Genomic DNA, 16088 nt, shown 5'->3' on the forward strand with positions numbered 1-16088 from the left:
TGATTTCTTAATAATTATGCACCAGAAGGGGGGAAAGGGAATACTTGTGTCTTATACCAAGTTGCGGTTGCATGATTCGCAATATTTCCCAAACATATCATTTTATATTTTCACCATTATCAGTTAAGAAATTATCAAATGTCCGCACGTTATACTTTTTTTAAGGATATATATATATATATATACAAATATCCTGATATTGGTGTGTGTCAAATATAAACCACCACCTTATTTAAACACCAAAAGGGAATTAACAGAACCAATTTATTGACCATGTATTTAAGGTGGTGATCTATAATTTAATTTACTAAATAACACTTTTAAGCAAGATTTCTTGCAGGTTTTGAATACGAATAAAGTCTTTCAATGTATATTAGGAAATAATACCACCTTACGTAGTCCTGATATTTTTTTCTATTTTTTAACACCTTCAGAACACGTTTGGAAACTTTGATAAGAGACGGCGTTTTTGAACATCTTCCGAATCACCTCGGTTTATACAAGGTCGTTGACAGCAAATAGGAAGATTTCGATTGAAAAACTATATTATAATTTAGAGAGCCTACCCATATGCATGTACGGTATGTTAAATCTCGGAGACATTTCAGGAATTTGGAATTTCATTTAAATTTTCAGAGTGGCTCCATAATTGTACCAAAAAAAAAGGGATGTAGTCACTGGGCAGGTAAAGCCGACCCTGCATGCAGGCCGATAGGGGGTTTGCATGGGATCGCCTACGCAGGTGTAAACGTATAAGGATGTGATCATAACTAATTATTAATTTTTGTTTAGGACTATAAAAGATTAAAATAATCTGATGGTAACATACATAAACAGTAAAGACGCCCAACGTCGAAATATAAACGCAACCAAATCGTAGCAGGTTTATTCGCCTGACAAGTTAGATATAAACTTCAATAGTTTCAACAAGAGTATAAATAAACACTTTATATTAATTTTGTTGAACAAAAACCATTTTGTATTGGAATAACTGTTTGAAAACTTGATCAAACACTGGTATAACGACATATCAGAGAAACATGAAATCGAATTAAAGTGTGAAACTATATCTATTCAGTATAAACTAGGCCGCCTATAGGCAAAAATAGAAACGATGGAAAGTGGTATGTACATAAAGATTCAACGCAACGTTTACCACTGACCTGGCGGTCGGCTTCAAAGAAATTATTAACGTACTTTGAAAATCAATAAATGATAAATATTATTATAATGCCATTTTTATATAGGCTACTCGTAGTACTAGTATTATAATTATTGTGTATCAATTTGCATGTTGAACTAGCCAAGCCTACGTTCATTGGTCTTTTCCTTGTAACCTATTCACGCTTTACAAAGGGTTATTGAGGATTGTACTCACATGATGATAAAGGTCTGAGTGACGTAACTGTCTGGTTAAGATCCAAGAAGAAACATCAGGAGCACGAACCCGGGTCGAACGAAAAAACATCAAATATTTACAAACATCACACTGATAGATCAACACAATTTCCTCCTTTCGACATAGGCCAAGGGGCTACAACTGTTGGAACTATAACAGTTATACGATCGAGCATCTGACAATTCAGCCTCTAACTTTGACTTTTCAGAACACCTGTGTTTTGAATCTCCAAGTAGCCACGCGTGTCCTTTCATTCATTATTCATTGTGGGGGAGCAAATGTTTTGTTATTCAAATTACTACGGAAGTGTTCTTTCTTTGGTGTGTATTCAATCGTTGTTTACAATCAAAATGTGATTATTACTCACTAAACAGGTGTTTATATGAAACGTTAACGTTTGCTGCAATTCAGGGGCGTGTGTGCTCACGTCACATCGTCAGTCGAGGGATTTTTTAATTTCAACCGGGGAAGACACCCCCCCCCCCCTCCCTCTTTTGAACATCACACAGTATTTATTGACACCATTTTGCATTTAGGACTACTTCTTAAATAAAACTAATTTAATGATTGCATGCAAAATCCGCTCTATTCCACTCTATGAAATAGAACCTTGGGTTATACTTTTTGGTAGCACTTTTTTCAATGGTAAGAGAGCAGAGAAATCTGTCTGTTCAAAACAATCTGTTGCATGAGTGCATTTTACCCATCTTAATATAATATGTTGTAAAAAACAAATAATGAATGGTTTCCATTCGTGCAATAGTGCAAATAGTGGAATGTTCCATTCAACTCGGCTGCGCCTCGTTGAATGGAACATTCCATCTGAAATATTTGCACTATTGCACTCATAACCATTCATTATTTGTATACTAACATCATCAAACCTTGACTTTACAAAACACCTGTGTTTTTAATCTTCAGTAAGCCACGTGTGTCCTTTCATTCATATTCATAATAACGGTCAGACTTTGTGGGCCACCAAATCTGTCGTTATTCTAATTACTATAGGAATAGTTCTTACTTTTGGTTGTATATAATCGTTGTTTACAATCAAAAACTGATGATTGCTCACTAATCAATTGTTTCTATGAAAGTTAACCGTTGTTTTTGTTTTTTCAATGGCGTGCGTCCCCCACGTCACATCGTCACTAAGGGGATTTCTAGGGATTCAACGGAGGATGACACCCCCCTCTCACTCTTTTAACATCACTAATAGTTAATTAGTGACACAATCTTGCATTATATAGACCTAATTTATAGTTTAAATTTGTCGAAGAATGCACCATTTGACGTCATAATTTTCTATGTTGTTTTTCTATGGAAAGGGTTCCCCAACCCGACGGCTTGAATGACCTCAAAGCAGCACCCCCTTCTTCAGGGGTTAGGAGCCGGGGGGCACTGGGGGCACGTGCACCCCCCCCCACTTTTTTCCAAAATAGCAATGTGCCCTATACTGGCAAATATATATGGAACGCGAAAAGGGCAACCATATTTCGTTGTCTAAACTAAGTTTGTTGCAGTCTAAACTAAAGTTGTTGCTGCTGTTTTACCACGTTGTTGCTCAAACTCACGTTGTTATTTTAACTTCCGTTGTCTAAACATACGTCGTTGTCTAAACTTACGTTGTTGCTATTGGCGCTGTTCAAAATTGCTCGACCGCGTAATGTAAACCAGAATGCAAAATGCATTGAGGTTTCGATGACTTCAGTACACTAGAAAGGTGTTAGTATAAGCAGAACTAGCTGTTACTATAGAAATGGCCCGAACCACCATTTTGATACATTAACACTACGGCATGATAAACACAGGTCAGTCTACTGTACGTTGCTATAAACACCTGCACCAAAAACAATAGGGGTCTTGGAGGTCCAAGTCCATTTGGAGTCACCAAACGCAAACTTGTGGAAACCTTGTTTTATTAGCTACCGTATATCCCACAGCCAGTCTATCAGATAACATGTGCGTTAGTACAACTCATACGAATAGGAGGCTGCACGGTAAACAACTTTTAAAATGTTATGATGTTATACTTATAGGCTATGCATATACGCTGTGAATGTCGGAAATCAAGTACAACGTCGAGTGTCTAGACAAAGTACCAGCATAAAAATACTGCACTTTTAAACTGATTTCATTGAGCCCCTCCAACATTGTGTAGAGATAATCTGGGAATGTCGTTAATCAAGTAAAACGAGTGTCGAGACAAAATGCCAGCATAAAATACTGTACTTAAAATTAAATTATTGAACCATTACATGATGTCTGGATATGTTGTGAATGTCGGCAATCAAGTAAAACGAATGACAGTAACATTACTAAAGACAAATTCGTCCCGATCGAACACCAATTGCGTTTATTATATAACCTATACTTTTGATGTGTATTACAGATATACCCCTACTCTACTATAGTGTCCTTCTGCTCACCCATATAGTTCTATTGTTAGATCGGGAATAACACACCCCATGTTTAGATCGAGGAAGTACTTAGATGGAAAGTAATGTTGATAGCTTAGGCTGCAAGTTGCGTTACAACACACATGTATCCACGTATATAAAGCTTGCATACATCCTTATATGAAAGGTTAACATTTCATAATATTTCTACATAGTGAAGCTTGAAGATCTCTGTCGTGGATACAGGTACGGTATGTGTCCGACGTCAACCGTAACTGTTTTCGATTTTGAAATGTAAGTATAAATTTATCTTTCAAGAATACAGTATAAACCCTCCATGTTACTGTCTTGAACACCTCTACAATGGCACATGCATAGCGTGAGTTTAGATTAGGCCAGATCAGGGACGTAGCCAGGGGGGAGCAGGGGGAGCGACCGCTCCCCCCTTTCAGTTTCGAAAAAAATGTTTAAAAACTGTCGTTTTTTAGCATGGTATTTTGTCAGTGCTCTTTTGATCTTGAATACTCGTCAGCACCGTTAACTCGATTATAATCGTAGTAACATTCCCGCCTACTGATTGAACTACTTACTTAGATTGGCAGATGCAATTAGCTAAATTTAGCCTATAGCCTATTACAAGCCTACAGTTGGCCAAAGCGTAATAACATACATATTGCCTTATGTCATGAACCGTATGCACAACAACGTCGACAACGTTCGTTCTCATCCTTTCTTTGATTCGTCCTAAGTTGTTGCACGAACAGCATGTTATGAAGCTAAGCTAGCAATCGTACGTGATACGCACTTCCTATAAATAATTATTACACTGCTAATACACTGCGATAACGATATTTTTTTAGACCACTGCATATCTGGCTTTATTACAAAATATGAAAGTTTAAATTGTCCATCAGTTAAGTTCGTCAAATGTATTAAAGTCCAGACATTGGACAATAAACAAGAATCATCCTACTGGAAAAATTGTAAAAGGGCACTATGTTTGTCTTTCTGATATATTACGTACAAGAACATGTAAAAGAATTCAAACAGGAAACAAAATCTGCTGATAATAAGATATCATATGTTTAGGGGCGTAGCCAGTATGTAGCACTGCAGGCCCGGGCCTACACATTTTTGGGCAAGTTACCTTTTTTTAAAATACACCCATAATTCAAATCCATAAGCTTGCTGGAGGAGTTTAAGATTCTAGACAGGAAAAACTATTGAAATGAACGTAGCAAGAATATGGCCAAATTATAGGTGACCTATTCTTCTGTCATCTAGGCTGTCATTTCTATCGCGTGTCGTTTCAATCAACACTCTACCCGCAGAAAAAGACTAGATTCCGATCTTGTCAGTAGTAACATCTAGTTAAGAACCCGTTTACGCAAATAATATTTCAGTTGAGAAAACAGTTGAGAAACTTTGCATCAGATGGCAATCGTCGGATAGCTCTCGCCTTCTCTTATAGGCTAACTTAAACATTTACTAGCTACAGTTGTATCAAAGACAAGTACTGGCTGTAGTTGTATCAAAGACATTTCTGGCCTATCTTTGTATATACAATTATCAGAAGTTGAAAAGTAAGACTACTCTGTACATGTACCTTGCTAATTTTAAATATATACATTATGTAGTATTGAATTACGTACTATTTTAACTCGTTTGTTTGGGGGGTTTAAAAGTGATATTGAATGAGGTGTCTCAAGTTAGCAAGAGGCCAGGGAACCAGAATGAACACTCGGGAAGGGCCGTTTCCGGCCATCTGGGGGGGTTTGTAAAACCAAAAATTTTCTTGTACGCTCCGCGCCAACCGATGGTGGCGCTCCGCTCAGATAGTCGTGCCTACAACTTTGAAAATCCATATCAATCGCAAAAAGTGCTCCACCCCCCGCTTTCAAATTCCTGGCTACGTCGCTGGGCCAGATCGCAATGTTTGTAAATGGACACTTGGCAAATAGGCTATATATGCCAAACATTATTCATAGTTACATTAGTTAACTTGTTTGGGCCCCTAAAAACAGAAATGTAGCTACGACCCTGGATGGAATAACCACCCATACTTTTGAAACTCATGTATAAATGAATTCCAACGGGTGATTTAGGCCTATTGTGTATTATTTCGTTCGAGGAACAGGAAGATCCCGAAACGGGAGCTGGTAAATGCATGGATTGAGGTTTAGTATATACTAAAATTCCATCTTGATCAAAATGAAAACTGTCATTTTTAAGCCATCAGTCATAACTTATTTTCTAAAAATAAATTCTTACAATTTGGGGAGGCGTTTGAAGAGAATTTGGGGGCCTTATAGCTACCCTTCCCCTCACCATGTGGCAACGACACTGATTCCATCCGCGTCAAAATAGAAACATCAAATGTAATGACTGAAACCATGACTGCACAATGATTCTACGATATATCTATTTCGGGACTTTTCCCGACAGTGGTTAACATTTCAGACGGATGGGGGCTACTGTAATTGTGCCATGGTATATTTCTTATAACACCAATAAAGAAAGTGTAATGTTCGTATTTAAAAACTGAAAATATCGAAACAAATCGGACCATTTTTTTCCTTTTATTTTTTATTTCTCTTGTTTCTTTCAGTTGATTGATATAACAACTATACTGGTGGCGTCTATATCAATTGCTACTGTCAGCCAAACCAAAACATTTCAGTGATAAACATTGCAGTGGTACGACAGCACAGCGATAAAGAAGGATAAAAATACATTTATCAAGTTCCCCTACTTTTGACATTTAATTAAGTTCCAAGTTTTTGACTTAACCCTACTTTATGAATATATATAGAATACAATTGATAAATTCAAAGTTAGAGAACATCTCTGGCGCTTCGATCAAATCTACTAGCGGCATATCATTATTACCGGGGATATGAAACCAAACATGTCTGTCAAAAAAGGAAAAGTATGGTCACATAACAATACAAAAGGTTGTTTTATAAATACAAATCATGTTTTGCTTTTAGCCATATCAATTAAGGTAATCTGTTTAAATGTTAATTGGTTTTTAATTTACGCATCCGACAAAATGAGAGTTTTTGCGAAGTCAGAACAGCAAGGCAGATTCGATGTTTGGAATTTTCAAAGTGAAACTCATCAAACACGTACCTCATCTTTCCATAACGAGCGCCAGGTACACAGTGATATTATCAATGGGAGGAATGTCAATTTGACGGATCTGGAAATATTAAATGATGCAAAAGAAGAGTGCCCTATTGTTACTCGTCGCGGAAGAAAAACGGACCAGCAGCCGCCTGTGGCCAAAATATCGACAAAGCTAAGGAATTCTTCTCATTTTCCACGTACCAGTTACATTCCATCAGATGCGATACAACGATCGTGCAAGTTTCTTCGCACTTTGTCGTCGACAGATATTGAATCATTTCGAAATCATGTCGTAAACTTTGAAAAGACATTTGGAAAATCAGTTTCGGCTGTTCCAGAATACCTACGTTACCTGTTATCGTTGAATATTTTCTCTACTATGGGGTATGAGCAAAAGTTACCGATCGCATTGATAATAGGCTCTAAAAAAGGGGGGGGGGGGGGGTTACAACTGCATTTAGTAGCACGACGGAATTCGAGAAGGGTTTGGTCTATTGTAAATCAAAGTTACCATTTAGCTACAAGAACGAAATAAATTTGGAAAAATCACCATCGTATTTTCCGACCGAGTCAGTTCCAAAAAGAATCAAGGAAAGTCTTGGGGGAAAAGTAAAATTTATTATTTGCGTGAGAGACCCCGTAGAGCGGGCGATATCGGACTTTCATCACACGTCATATTTAAGAATGAGGCACAGAGACATGTGGGGAAGAACTAGGGAGTCGGAGGGCGAAAGATTCGCCAGCGTATTCATTGACGAAAATGGAAATCTAAAATCGAATCAAACTGTAATTACGGAAAGCCTTTACGCTGTCCATCTCCGCCATTGGTTGCAGTATTTTACTCTTGATCAGTTTTTGATTATCCATGTAGAGGATATTCGAAGAAATTTATCAAAAGTAATGACAGAAGTCGAAGCATTTTTAAATATTGAACCTTTCTTTAAGTTTGAAATGTTTAAATACCACAGACGATCCTGTGTTAAATTACCAACTTCGGATAACGCTTATTGCGCGCCAATTTGGGGAACAGAACTTGCACATCCTCGGCTGAATAAGACGGTTACCCGTATGCTACGCGATTATTACAGACCGTTTAACCGAGAATTTGAAAGCATGACGAATAGAACATTTTCGTGGACATATTTGTAGACTATTTAAATATGGCTGGGTGTGTATTGTTTATCCAATTGAAACCTCACTTCAGCTGAGGAATAATAAAGAGCGTACAAACATAACAATGGAATTTAACTAATAAAGAAGCTGATATAACAATTGAATTTAACTAATAAAGAAGCTGATATCCAATTTTCAATGCAGGTTGACCTTCGTAAATCGTGAAGTTTCAGACTGATGTTCCTCAAACCATGGTGCTATGGCGCCCCCATATGCTTCAATATACTAGAGTTGCCGGGACAATGTATTTTTGCTTGGTTTGAGTTGTTATACAATTTAGGCTACGGTATGCCCAGGGGGATAGGAGCCGGGTAAGGGGGGCACGTGCCCCAACTTTTTTTCTCCAAAATATCAAATGTGCCCTACTGGCAAATAAAATGTGCCCCTTTGATGAAGAACTGTCTTTTGGATATCTTAAGCCTTTGTTAATTTTAATATTTCATTTTAATTATTCACGTGCACCATAATAATATTGATAGCATATATACTAACACATCATATATATTTAACCTGATATGGCGGGTGTGTATCGGTTTATAGCATAACGAGTGGTTGTTGTGGAATGAGCAAGTGCCCCTCTGATGTTGTGCCACCTCCTTTTTTGAAGCTTCCTACCCCCATGGGTATGCTACAATGTTTTCCGTATCTATACCTGTACCATTCACCGCATTTGCTGTATGGGACTCTGTTGCAGAAATGGCTGAAATAAATTGATTTGGATTTGGATTGTTGCATTAGTTTGAACTTGATTTTGACCCTACTTAGGATAGCCTCCAAACTGAGATGTTACATTATCAGTTTCACAATTCATCATTTGCTGTCATGTGCAGGATTCATTCATTTATGGTCTTGCTATAGTTTTGACCACAGGTCCAAAGACTTGGGGTAATGTATCAGTGATGTCACAAAATAAATTATTCCAATATATCCATGTTTTCTTTGTTTTCTCGTTCTAAATTTGACCAAGAGGTTTTCCATCCTTTCCCATTGGCACCTCTCTCGTCTCCCCTCTTCTACAGAGGTAGAGGTAGATGAATGGGTATAACGATAAATCGCGATTCAAATGGGTAAGGAAACTCCTTTTCCTACAGTAAGTTGTATGTGATGGCATCAGTTATAGACATATGGACGGTCAGTGTAGAGTCAAAAATACATAGCCTCCAATTTGTCGATCTGGAATTCCTATAAGTGTTTTCAAAGATTATAAAAGTTAATTAATTCCTCCATCCAAAAATCCCACAGCCCCTCCCAGAGAACTGAAAACGTGATGCATCAGTCGGTATACATAAATAGGCTTACATGATACCTAGCGATGTGACAGCAAGAATTTTGTAATATTCTGACAGAATTGATAGTAAGGATTTTTTTCATAAATTATCTGTGACTGGATATTGAAAAACATCTATTCTTCCCTCACGTCCCTCCCCTACCCATCTCTATATAAGATATATCAGATGGAGGCTACATCTGTGACTGGACATTCCAATATATATTTGAAACGATAATGAGTTGGAAAAATATATATTCTTAAAGTCGTGCGGCTTTTCAAGATTAGGTCTTTTCATCGGTAGTTTTTAACTTTCTTGGGTATGTGGGGAGGAGGGGGGCGTACTACTGCTTTTAACTTTCGAGTTTGCAGAGTAAAACAGGGAAATCATATTATTTTCGAACTGTCAATACAGCCATACATGCACTACTAGGTATTGATATTTAAATCCTCTCTCAATATATGCTGCAAAATAAGCGTGTTTATCACAAGTCTATAGATTAGAATTGAATCATTTCAGTTACCAAACAATAAGGCGCAAACGGCTTTCAATAATTGACCCTGCAGCGAATGCGGATCTGTGATGCGGATGTTGAAATTCAACCGAAGCCAATAAATATCGTTATGCTCCTTGACTCTATACATATCAGAGTCAATTTGAAACTGTTTTGGTATCGATATCTGTTTGTAAAAGAAACTATTCCGTTTGAATTTTCAAAAATGATTCGTGTCAGTTTAAGTTGCAGTTTTAACATTAACATTAACAGTTGATGAAACAGTAAGGGCAACTTTGTTAGTAAATGACCATTGTAATTATCCGTAAATAAACAGATCGTAACCTGGAAAAAGGAGAAGACTTAAGGATTGGTTGCAAGATTGTTAGCTTTTTCTTTATCTGGACGGGTCTCGCAAGAATTTTTTGTTCATGGTTTGTAGAAAAAAATGTCATTAAGAACATTTAATACATCTGCCTTTCTTAAAGTTATTTAAGGGTTTGATTTCCAAGACTTTCGTCAAAACGTTTTGTGGATAGCCTAACGCATCGCAGTGTTCGGGTCATGAGTAATAAGGATTGTCAGCCTAAGTCAGTACAGTAACACTAATCGTAATTCAGCCTGTACCAATACTATTACTATGTTGCTTAGGCTATGATTAATCACTTCTTTTAGTGCGTAACATAGGCTGGTCTACATGCTAAACGTTCTTGAAGCCGTTTCATTCCAATTTCACACAATCCGATTATGCGAGGCGCAAGTTTTGATGGAACTCTAAGTTTCGACCGAACTCTTAGCGAAGATTTACGTAATGTACATAGTCCTAGCTCTATCAATTATTGTTTGTTTCATTTCATTAAATCACAATGATATGCATTTGTTAATACACAGTTATAAACCAGGGGGGACCAGAAGTAAGATGAGTTTTCCAGTCTGGTCTTACAGAGTAAAACAAGAAAATTAAATTTTAGATAGAGAAAAGAAAACATGGAGAAAACACATAGAAAGAACACTGGAAATCCGAGAACATGATATTGAAGTTGACCCCAGTCACCCCACCCCTGCCCCTTATGTTGACATCAAGGGTTAGTACTTACATAATACTTTTAAAGGAAGGCATTTTGAGGGTCTCTCAGTTTTAGTCCAAAGTTTTCAAATGCCTCCAGGTTTGAAGTTAGAACACTGCAGAAACAAGTATTTTGTCCATGGTCAATGAAAATCCAATGCCACAACCTTAAAGGTAGCTGGAAGCCTTATTATTCATCACTAAGTGCAACATGATGTAGAATTACATGCAATATTGAAATGATATGGGTTGCCTTTGTCTGCGAGCCATGTATAATATTTACGTACGTAGAACTTTGTAAACAATTATAGCTTAGCCAAGGTTCAAACTGCCTCTATGAATGGGAAGCCAAACAGGAAAAACAGAAATTTTTGCAGATCCTTTTCACAAATTTGAGGGATATTCCATGGATTTTACGGAAAATTCTGATATATTTCCAGGGATACTTATCATCTGAAGACTTATCCCAAAAATTGAGGATGTTTGGTCACCTTAATCTATACTATGGACACGTAACTAGACTCCAACTCGGACTTGTGACTCCTGCTGAGGCCTTAGGTTTCTCTTTCAGGTGGAGTTACAGTAATGTTGTTTTTACTGCAGTAAGAAATAATTCTTCCTGTAATAATTAATGACATTCCCACTGCGACTGCGACAGCAAAAAATTCCTGATATACTGTAGGTGTTATGCTCAGAAGTGTTTATGAAGTAATATAGGCCTACCTAATCATGATTTCCCCAACTCGACTCTTACTCCAGCAAAAAATATCCTGTAAAAAGGGAGATGTATGCTTCTCAAAAGCATTTATGAAGTAATATACTGTATCTATAATGGTTTCACCATGGCCTGCAACTCCAGCAAAAAATAAGCTGTCCGAATAGTGCAGGGTATTCTGTATTTATTCCACATTTTTCTTTTAATATTTTATTTTCAAAATGCACCAAACCCTGTTACTACACTATAACTTTCTCATATCAAGCTGATATTTTACGCATTCAGAGTTGGACAAAGCAATTATCCCTTATATGCAAGTGGCCAAATCTGTCCAGGCCATCCAACTCTGTCTATTTCTTCATTGTATTACTACTGCACATGTTGATATCATTAAGTCTTACGATTGTATTCGTTTTTGGTTTTTCTATCTCAGGTGTGACTTAAAGAGCCAACATGGGGTATGACATCCAACGGTTTGAAGGGGATGTGGATGAGGAGCTCATGTGCCCGATATGTCATCAAGTCTTGGAGGATCCTTTGCAGGTACCTCAATGTGAACATGCATTCTGTTCGGGTTGTATAAAAGAATGGCTGGCTCGTAATGACTCTTGTCCGGTTGACAGAACAGCCGTGACGAGCGAACAACTTAAACCTGTACCCAGAATCCTTCGCAATCTGTTAGCACGACTGAAAATATCCTGTAGCAATAAAAACCATGGTTGCAATGCTGTGGTTAAATTAGATGCATTGAGACAACACCTTGAAGAATGTATACACAACCCTAAGAGGCCCATAGAGTGTGAAGATGGTTGCGGACTAGTTATTCCCAAGGATGAATTAGGAAACCATAACTGTGTGAGAGAGTTGAGAGCCATTGTCCAGCAGCATCAATCTAGGGCATGCCGATCGGATGCTATGATGGCTAACATGAAACAGCAAATAGAGGACCTGAAATCAGAATTGAACATGTTGAAAGAATACGTGAGGGCGATGCGTGTTGCCACTCCAAACCCTAACCCTTCCCTTCGGGCCATCGAAGATGAGTTTGAGCACAACGAGATAGTCCGCTGGGTCAACTCTGTCCCTATTGCCCGTGTTACCCGATGGGGTGGAATGATATCCACTCCAGATGCGGTCCTCCAGGCTGTCATCAAACGGTCCCTCATCGAGTGCGGCTGTCCAAGCCATATCTTAAATGACCTGATGGAGAACGCCCATGAACGTAATTGGCCTCCTGGATTGAACACACTAGAAACGAGGCAAATGAATAGACATAATTATGAGCAATATGTCACCCGAAGAATACCTGGTAAGCAAGCTGTTCTTGTCATGTATTGCGAGAATGCACACATGGGTGATGTTCTGATCGTCGAGCCTGGCATTGTCATGATATTTGCACATGGCATTGAATAAGGTCAAAGATCATGTACAATCCTGTGTAACTTAAATATTCATAACTTACCTTAATAACTCTTTACCATAGGTGCTAATCGAAGAAAGTTTTGGCAAACTGTTTATAAAAAACAGCTTGGTATTAGTAAGAATATGTTTAGTTAAAAGTGTTCAACATCATGTACATCCTAACTTGATTTTTTATGTACTCAATCAGAAAGCTGTAACTTTGCAACAAAACATTCTTTCTTGCCAGAAAAGTTATACTGATGTAAGACTGCTAAGACTTAGTTGGTGGTCTCTTGGAAACAAGTAATTTTTGAATATTATGAAAATAACACCAGGTCATATATGTTGTAGGAATTTTCAGTGGTTTGAGGCTGATGAAGCTTGTATTGCTGATTCATAGCTATTTTATTAGGCTTTAATGAAAGCCCAATGAGCTGTTTTCAGACTAAAATCATGATGCTGAAGAAACGGTAGAATGGTCAATACCAGTATGAGTAAACTAATTTATGCAGGGTAAGTCATTGCAAGTATTATTAATGTAGGAGCGTGATATAAATATGAGAGTTAGTATAGATTCACAGCAACGATGTATGGAGGCTATTGGCTACAGTAGTATAGTCTATTGTTATTTAACTGATGGATGGTATCTAACTTACTTTACAAAATAATAGTCAGTTGTGAACGTTTTGCAAGATTTTCCAGGCTTGAGAAAATTTATCTACCATTTTCAGAGCTTGCTAACTTGCAAAATTCAAGGTGTAGCTTTCATTCATGTGATTGGGGGGGGGGGAGGGTGGGTGTCACTGAATCCTCTATGATGGGACATGCATTACAGACTACAGTCAAACTGGGATTATCTGGACATTTTTAACCTGAATGAGGGGATATACAGATCTCTAATCTAAAGTTTCATATTTGTAGGATGTTACACAGGTCTATCAGTACTTACAGTCCAGTAAATCAAACTTCATTAATAAAGAGCTCTGTGTGTATTGTCATGGCTGGCAAAGCTCTCTTTGTACTATGTTCCCAATACTGGAGATATTACTGTAGGTTCCCAACATTTCTGTTACAATATGCAATGTAAGCACACCAAAAATGTCAAATGAGATGCTAAGGTACTGAAACAGGCTTATGTTGTTTATCATCTTCTTTGATATCTGGACAGCCTCTAGTCCCAACATGTCTCGAAACTCTCGATTATGAAGGTGTTACTTGAGTATTGAAAGCTGCAGATATTGTTACTGTGTGCAAAGCAATGTAAGAATTCACAGCTGTTACTTTTTCCACATTAACTGTGCTTAATCATGTAATCAGAGTTTTTTTCTCTTGTATAGAAATATGGAGTCTGGACAATGGATTTAAGTCTGTGAAATTGCTTTAAAATATTGCTACTGTGACCAACAGTGGAGTGAATTTGTTACAACACCAAATACATATATGTGTATGCAAAGTAAAGTACTTTATATGTACATATTCAAATTGAGTCATAAGAGATGACTTGTTATATGAATCAGGTTCAGTCATTAGGAATTCTTCCAATTCTTTAAAACCAACCTTTTTTTCGTCAATGAAAACTGCTGGCTCTTTCAGTATTTTGGAACCATCTACCAAGATGAGGAACCAATTAACCAAAGGGAGAATATATTGGTAAAGCTGACAAATTAGTGGAAGATATTGCAATTGTTTGAAAAATATTGTTTTCAGCATATATTTTAAAATGTTATCATCGGTACATGTTTATGTATGCATAGCACTGTGGCATTATTTTATTTGAAGTTAGAGCTCTAGAAAATGTACTCCAATACAATAAGCATTTTGATTTAAAAGTAAGACTGAAAAGTATACAAATAAATAAAGGTACATTGCTAGCTTTATCACACTCCATTTGGCATATAATATACTTTATTTCTGAGTTTGTGTAGGGGAGATGGGGGGTGGGGGAACGGGGACAATGGGAAGATTGAAGGAAAGTACAGGGACATACATGCCAATAAAGAAATAAAAGGAGAGTATTTAAAAATGTTATGATTTCATGTAAAATTCACAGAAACTTCAAGTAAAGCTTATGAACTTAACTTTAAAATAGAGCAAATGGGAAAAGTTATAAGTCAATATTTGTGTAGTTTTATTTGTGTAGTGAATGCTGGTAATATTCTTCAAATGAGTGTAGTCTTCCAGGGTGTCTATCACTAACCCTCGTCCCACCCCACTCTAGCACAATGTGAGCCAAGGCTGGAAGTGCTAAAGCTTGATAAATTAGTCAGGACATAATACAGCAGATTGTTGATCGATAAGCCATCCTCATATCCCCCCCCCCCTCAGAGAAAACATCCATCCATGCCTCATTCCCTTCCTCTCCTATACTACCCCCCCCCCTTCCTACCATACATCCTGTTCCCTCTGATACCCACCACACCAATACAATCATGCCATGCCATGTTTTGTTGAGGCCTTTTAGATTTAACTTTATTCTCCTCACAGTTTGCTGTTTAAATACAATTAGTGTAAAACTTGAAACTGCCACAAGACATTTGTTTCCTTTGAAAGAAAATGTAAACAATGCACTGTTTATTGATGTGAATAAAAAAAAAAATAAAGACTGGAGTATTTTGTAATATAAACATGAATTGTTCTTTTCTCTTTAATTTGTGTGCCATCGTTGCAGAATATGGTTGCTGTATGACATCTTAAACTCGATGGGGGCTGGGTGGGGTGGGGGGGGGGCGGTGATGAAGGTATATATTATACTTAACCATTTAACATAACATTTGCAGTGAATTGAAAGTTGGTTACATTGAACCACAACATTTAATGACACCAAGCACAGTCACCACCATTGGCCCGCTGTGAATGGAGGCACTGTGATCAACCACTCTTAATGTCACTGTTTTTCGTTCACCTCGAAAATGCGAATAGGTTTCATAGCTTACTGACATTTTGAAATCATGCATTTACGAAAAGGCAGCCCTTCAACACAGCCATCGTAACTCGTAAATGCAACAAGAGCCTCTCTTTAGCTTTGTGGAGTAGTTCGTCTCAAACGTC

At 37.5% G+C, this 16088-nt stretch overlaps 4 protein-coding genes across 14 annotated transcripts in view; 3 read left to right on the top strand and 1 right to left on the bottom strand.

Annotated features, from left to right (window-relative positions):
• Window positions 1-2763, bottom strand: part of LOC139965002 (tubulin delta chain-like) — a 30066-nt gene extending 27303 nt beyond the window's left edge. The window contains exon 1 of the mRNA XM_071967141.1: window positions 1379-2763. The gene's annotated coding sequence lies outside the window, so the exon portion shown is untranslated. The remainder of the gene's footprint in view (window positions 1-1378) is intronic.
• LOC139965001 (ornithine decarboxylase-like) overlaps window positions 1-7446 on the top strand; it is a 33678-nt gene extending 26232 nt beyond the window's left edge. For 6 of the 9 annotated variants that reach the window (XR_011792148.1, XR_011792150.1, XR_011792147.1 and 3 more), the window contains 3 exons: window positions 435-581; window positions 4011-4089; window positions 6404-7438. Coding sequence is in view for 2 of the 9 variants with exons in the window: in XM_071967138.1 (XP_071823239.1) it covers window positions 435-522 (88 nt within the window). In the remaining 7 variants the exon portion in view is untranslated. Of the gene's footprint in view, window positions 1-434; window positions 1373-4010; window positions 4090-6403 lie in introns of those variants that run through there. The other 3 variants (XM_071967138.1, XM_071967139.1, XR_011792153.1) reach the window with 2 other exon arrangements.
• LOC139964979 (heparan sulfate glucosamine 3-O-sulfotransferase 5-like) lies at window positions 7212-9029 on the top strand. The gene is made up of 2 exons (XM_071967097.1): window positions 7212-7216; window positions 7356-9029. Exons 1-2 carry the CDS (start codon window positions 7212-7214, stop codon window positions 8071-8073), a joined length of 723 nt encoding a protein of 240 aa, XP_071823198.1. The 3' UTR covers window positions 8074-9029.
• Window positions 9030-10134: 1105 nt separating this feature from the next.
• Window positions 10135-14927, top strand: LOC139964742 (E3 ubiquitin-protein ligase NRDP1-like). 3 transcript variants are annotated; one of them, XM_071966672.1, is made up of 2 exons: window positions 10135-10292; window positions 12073-14927. In XM_071966672.1, the coding sequence occupies exon 2, from the start codon at window positions 12093-12095 to the stop codon at window positions 13050-13052; it is 960 nt and encodes a 319-aa protein (XP_071822773.1). In that variant the 5' UTR covers window positions 10135-10292; window positions 12073-12092; the 3' UTR covers window positions 13053-14927. The 3 variants fall into 3 exon arrangements, with proteins under 3 accessions (XP_071822773.1, XP_071822775.1, XP_071822774.1); XM_071966674.1 differs by lacking the exon at window positions 10135-10292 and adding an exon at window positions 10331-10671; XM_071966673.1 differs by lacking the exon at window positions 10135-10292 and adding an exon at window positions 10747-10943.
• Window positions 14928-16088: the final 1161 nt, after the last annotated feature.

Source organism: Apostichopus japonicus, chromosome 23 (assembly GCF_037975245.1).
Source record: "Apostichopus japonicus isolate 1M-3 chromosome 23, ASM3797524v1, whole genome shotgun sequence".
In the NCBI taxonomy this organism is placed as follows: domain Eukaryota; kingdom Metazoa; phylum Echinodermata; class Holothuroidea; order Aspidochirotida; family Stichopodidae; genus Apostichopus; species Apostichopus japonicus.

What these genes read in the sequence shown, in the direction of transcription:
- LOC139964742 (XM_071966672.1), top strand. Translation starts at nt 12,093, where the DNA reads ATGGGGTATGACATCCAACGGTTTGAAGGGGATGTGGATGAGGAGCTC.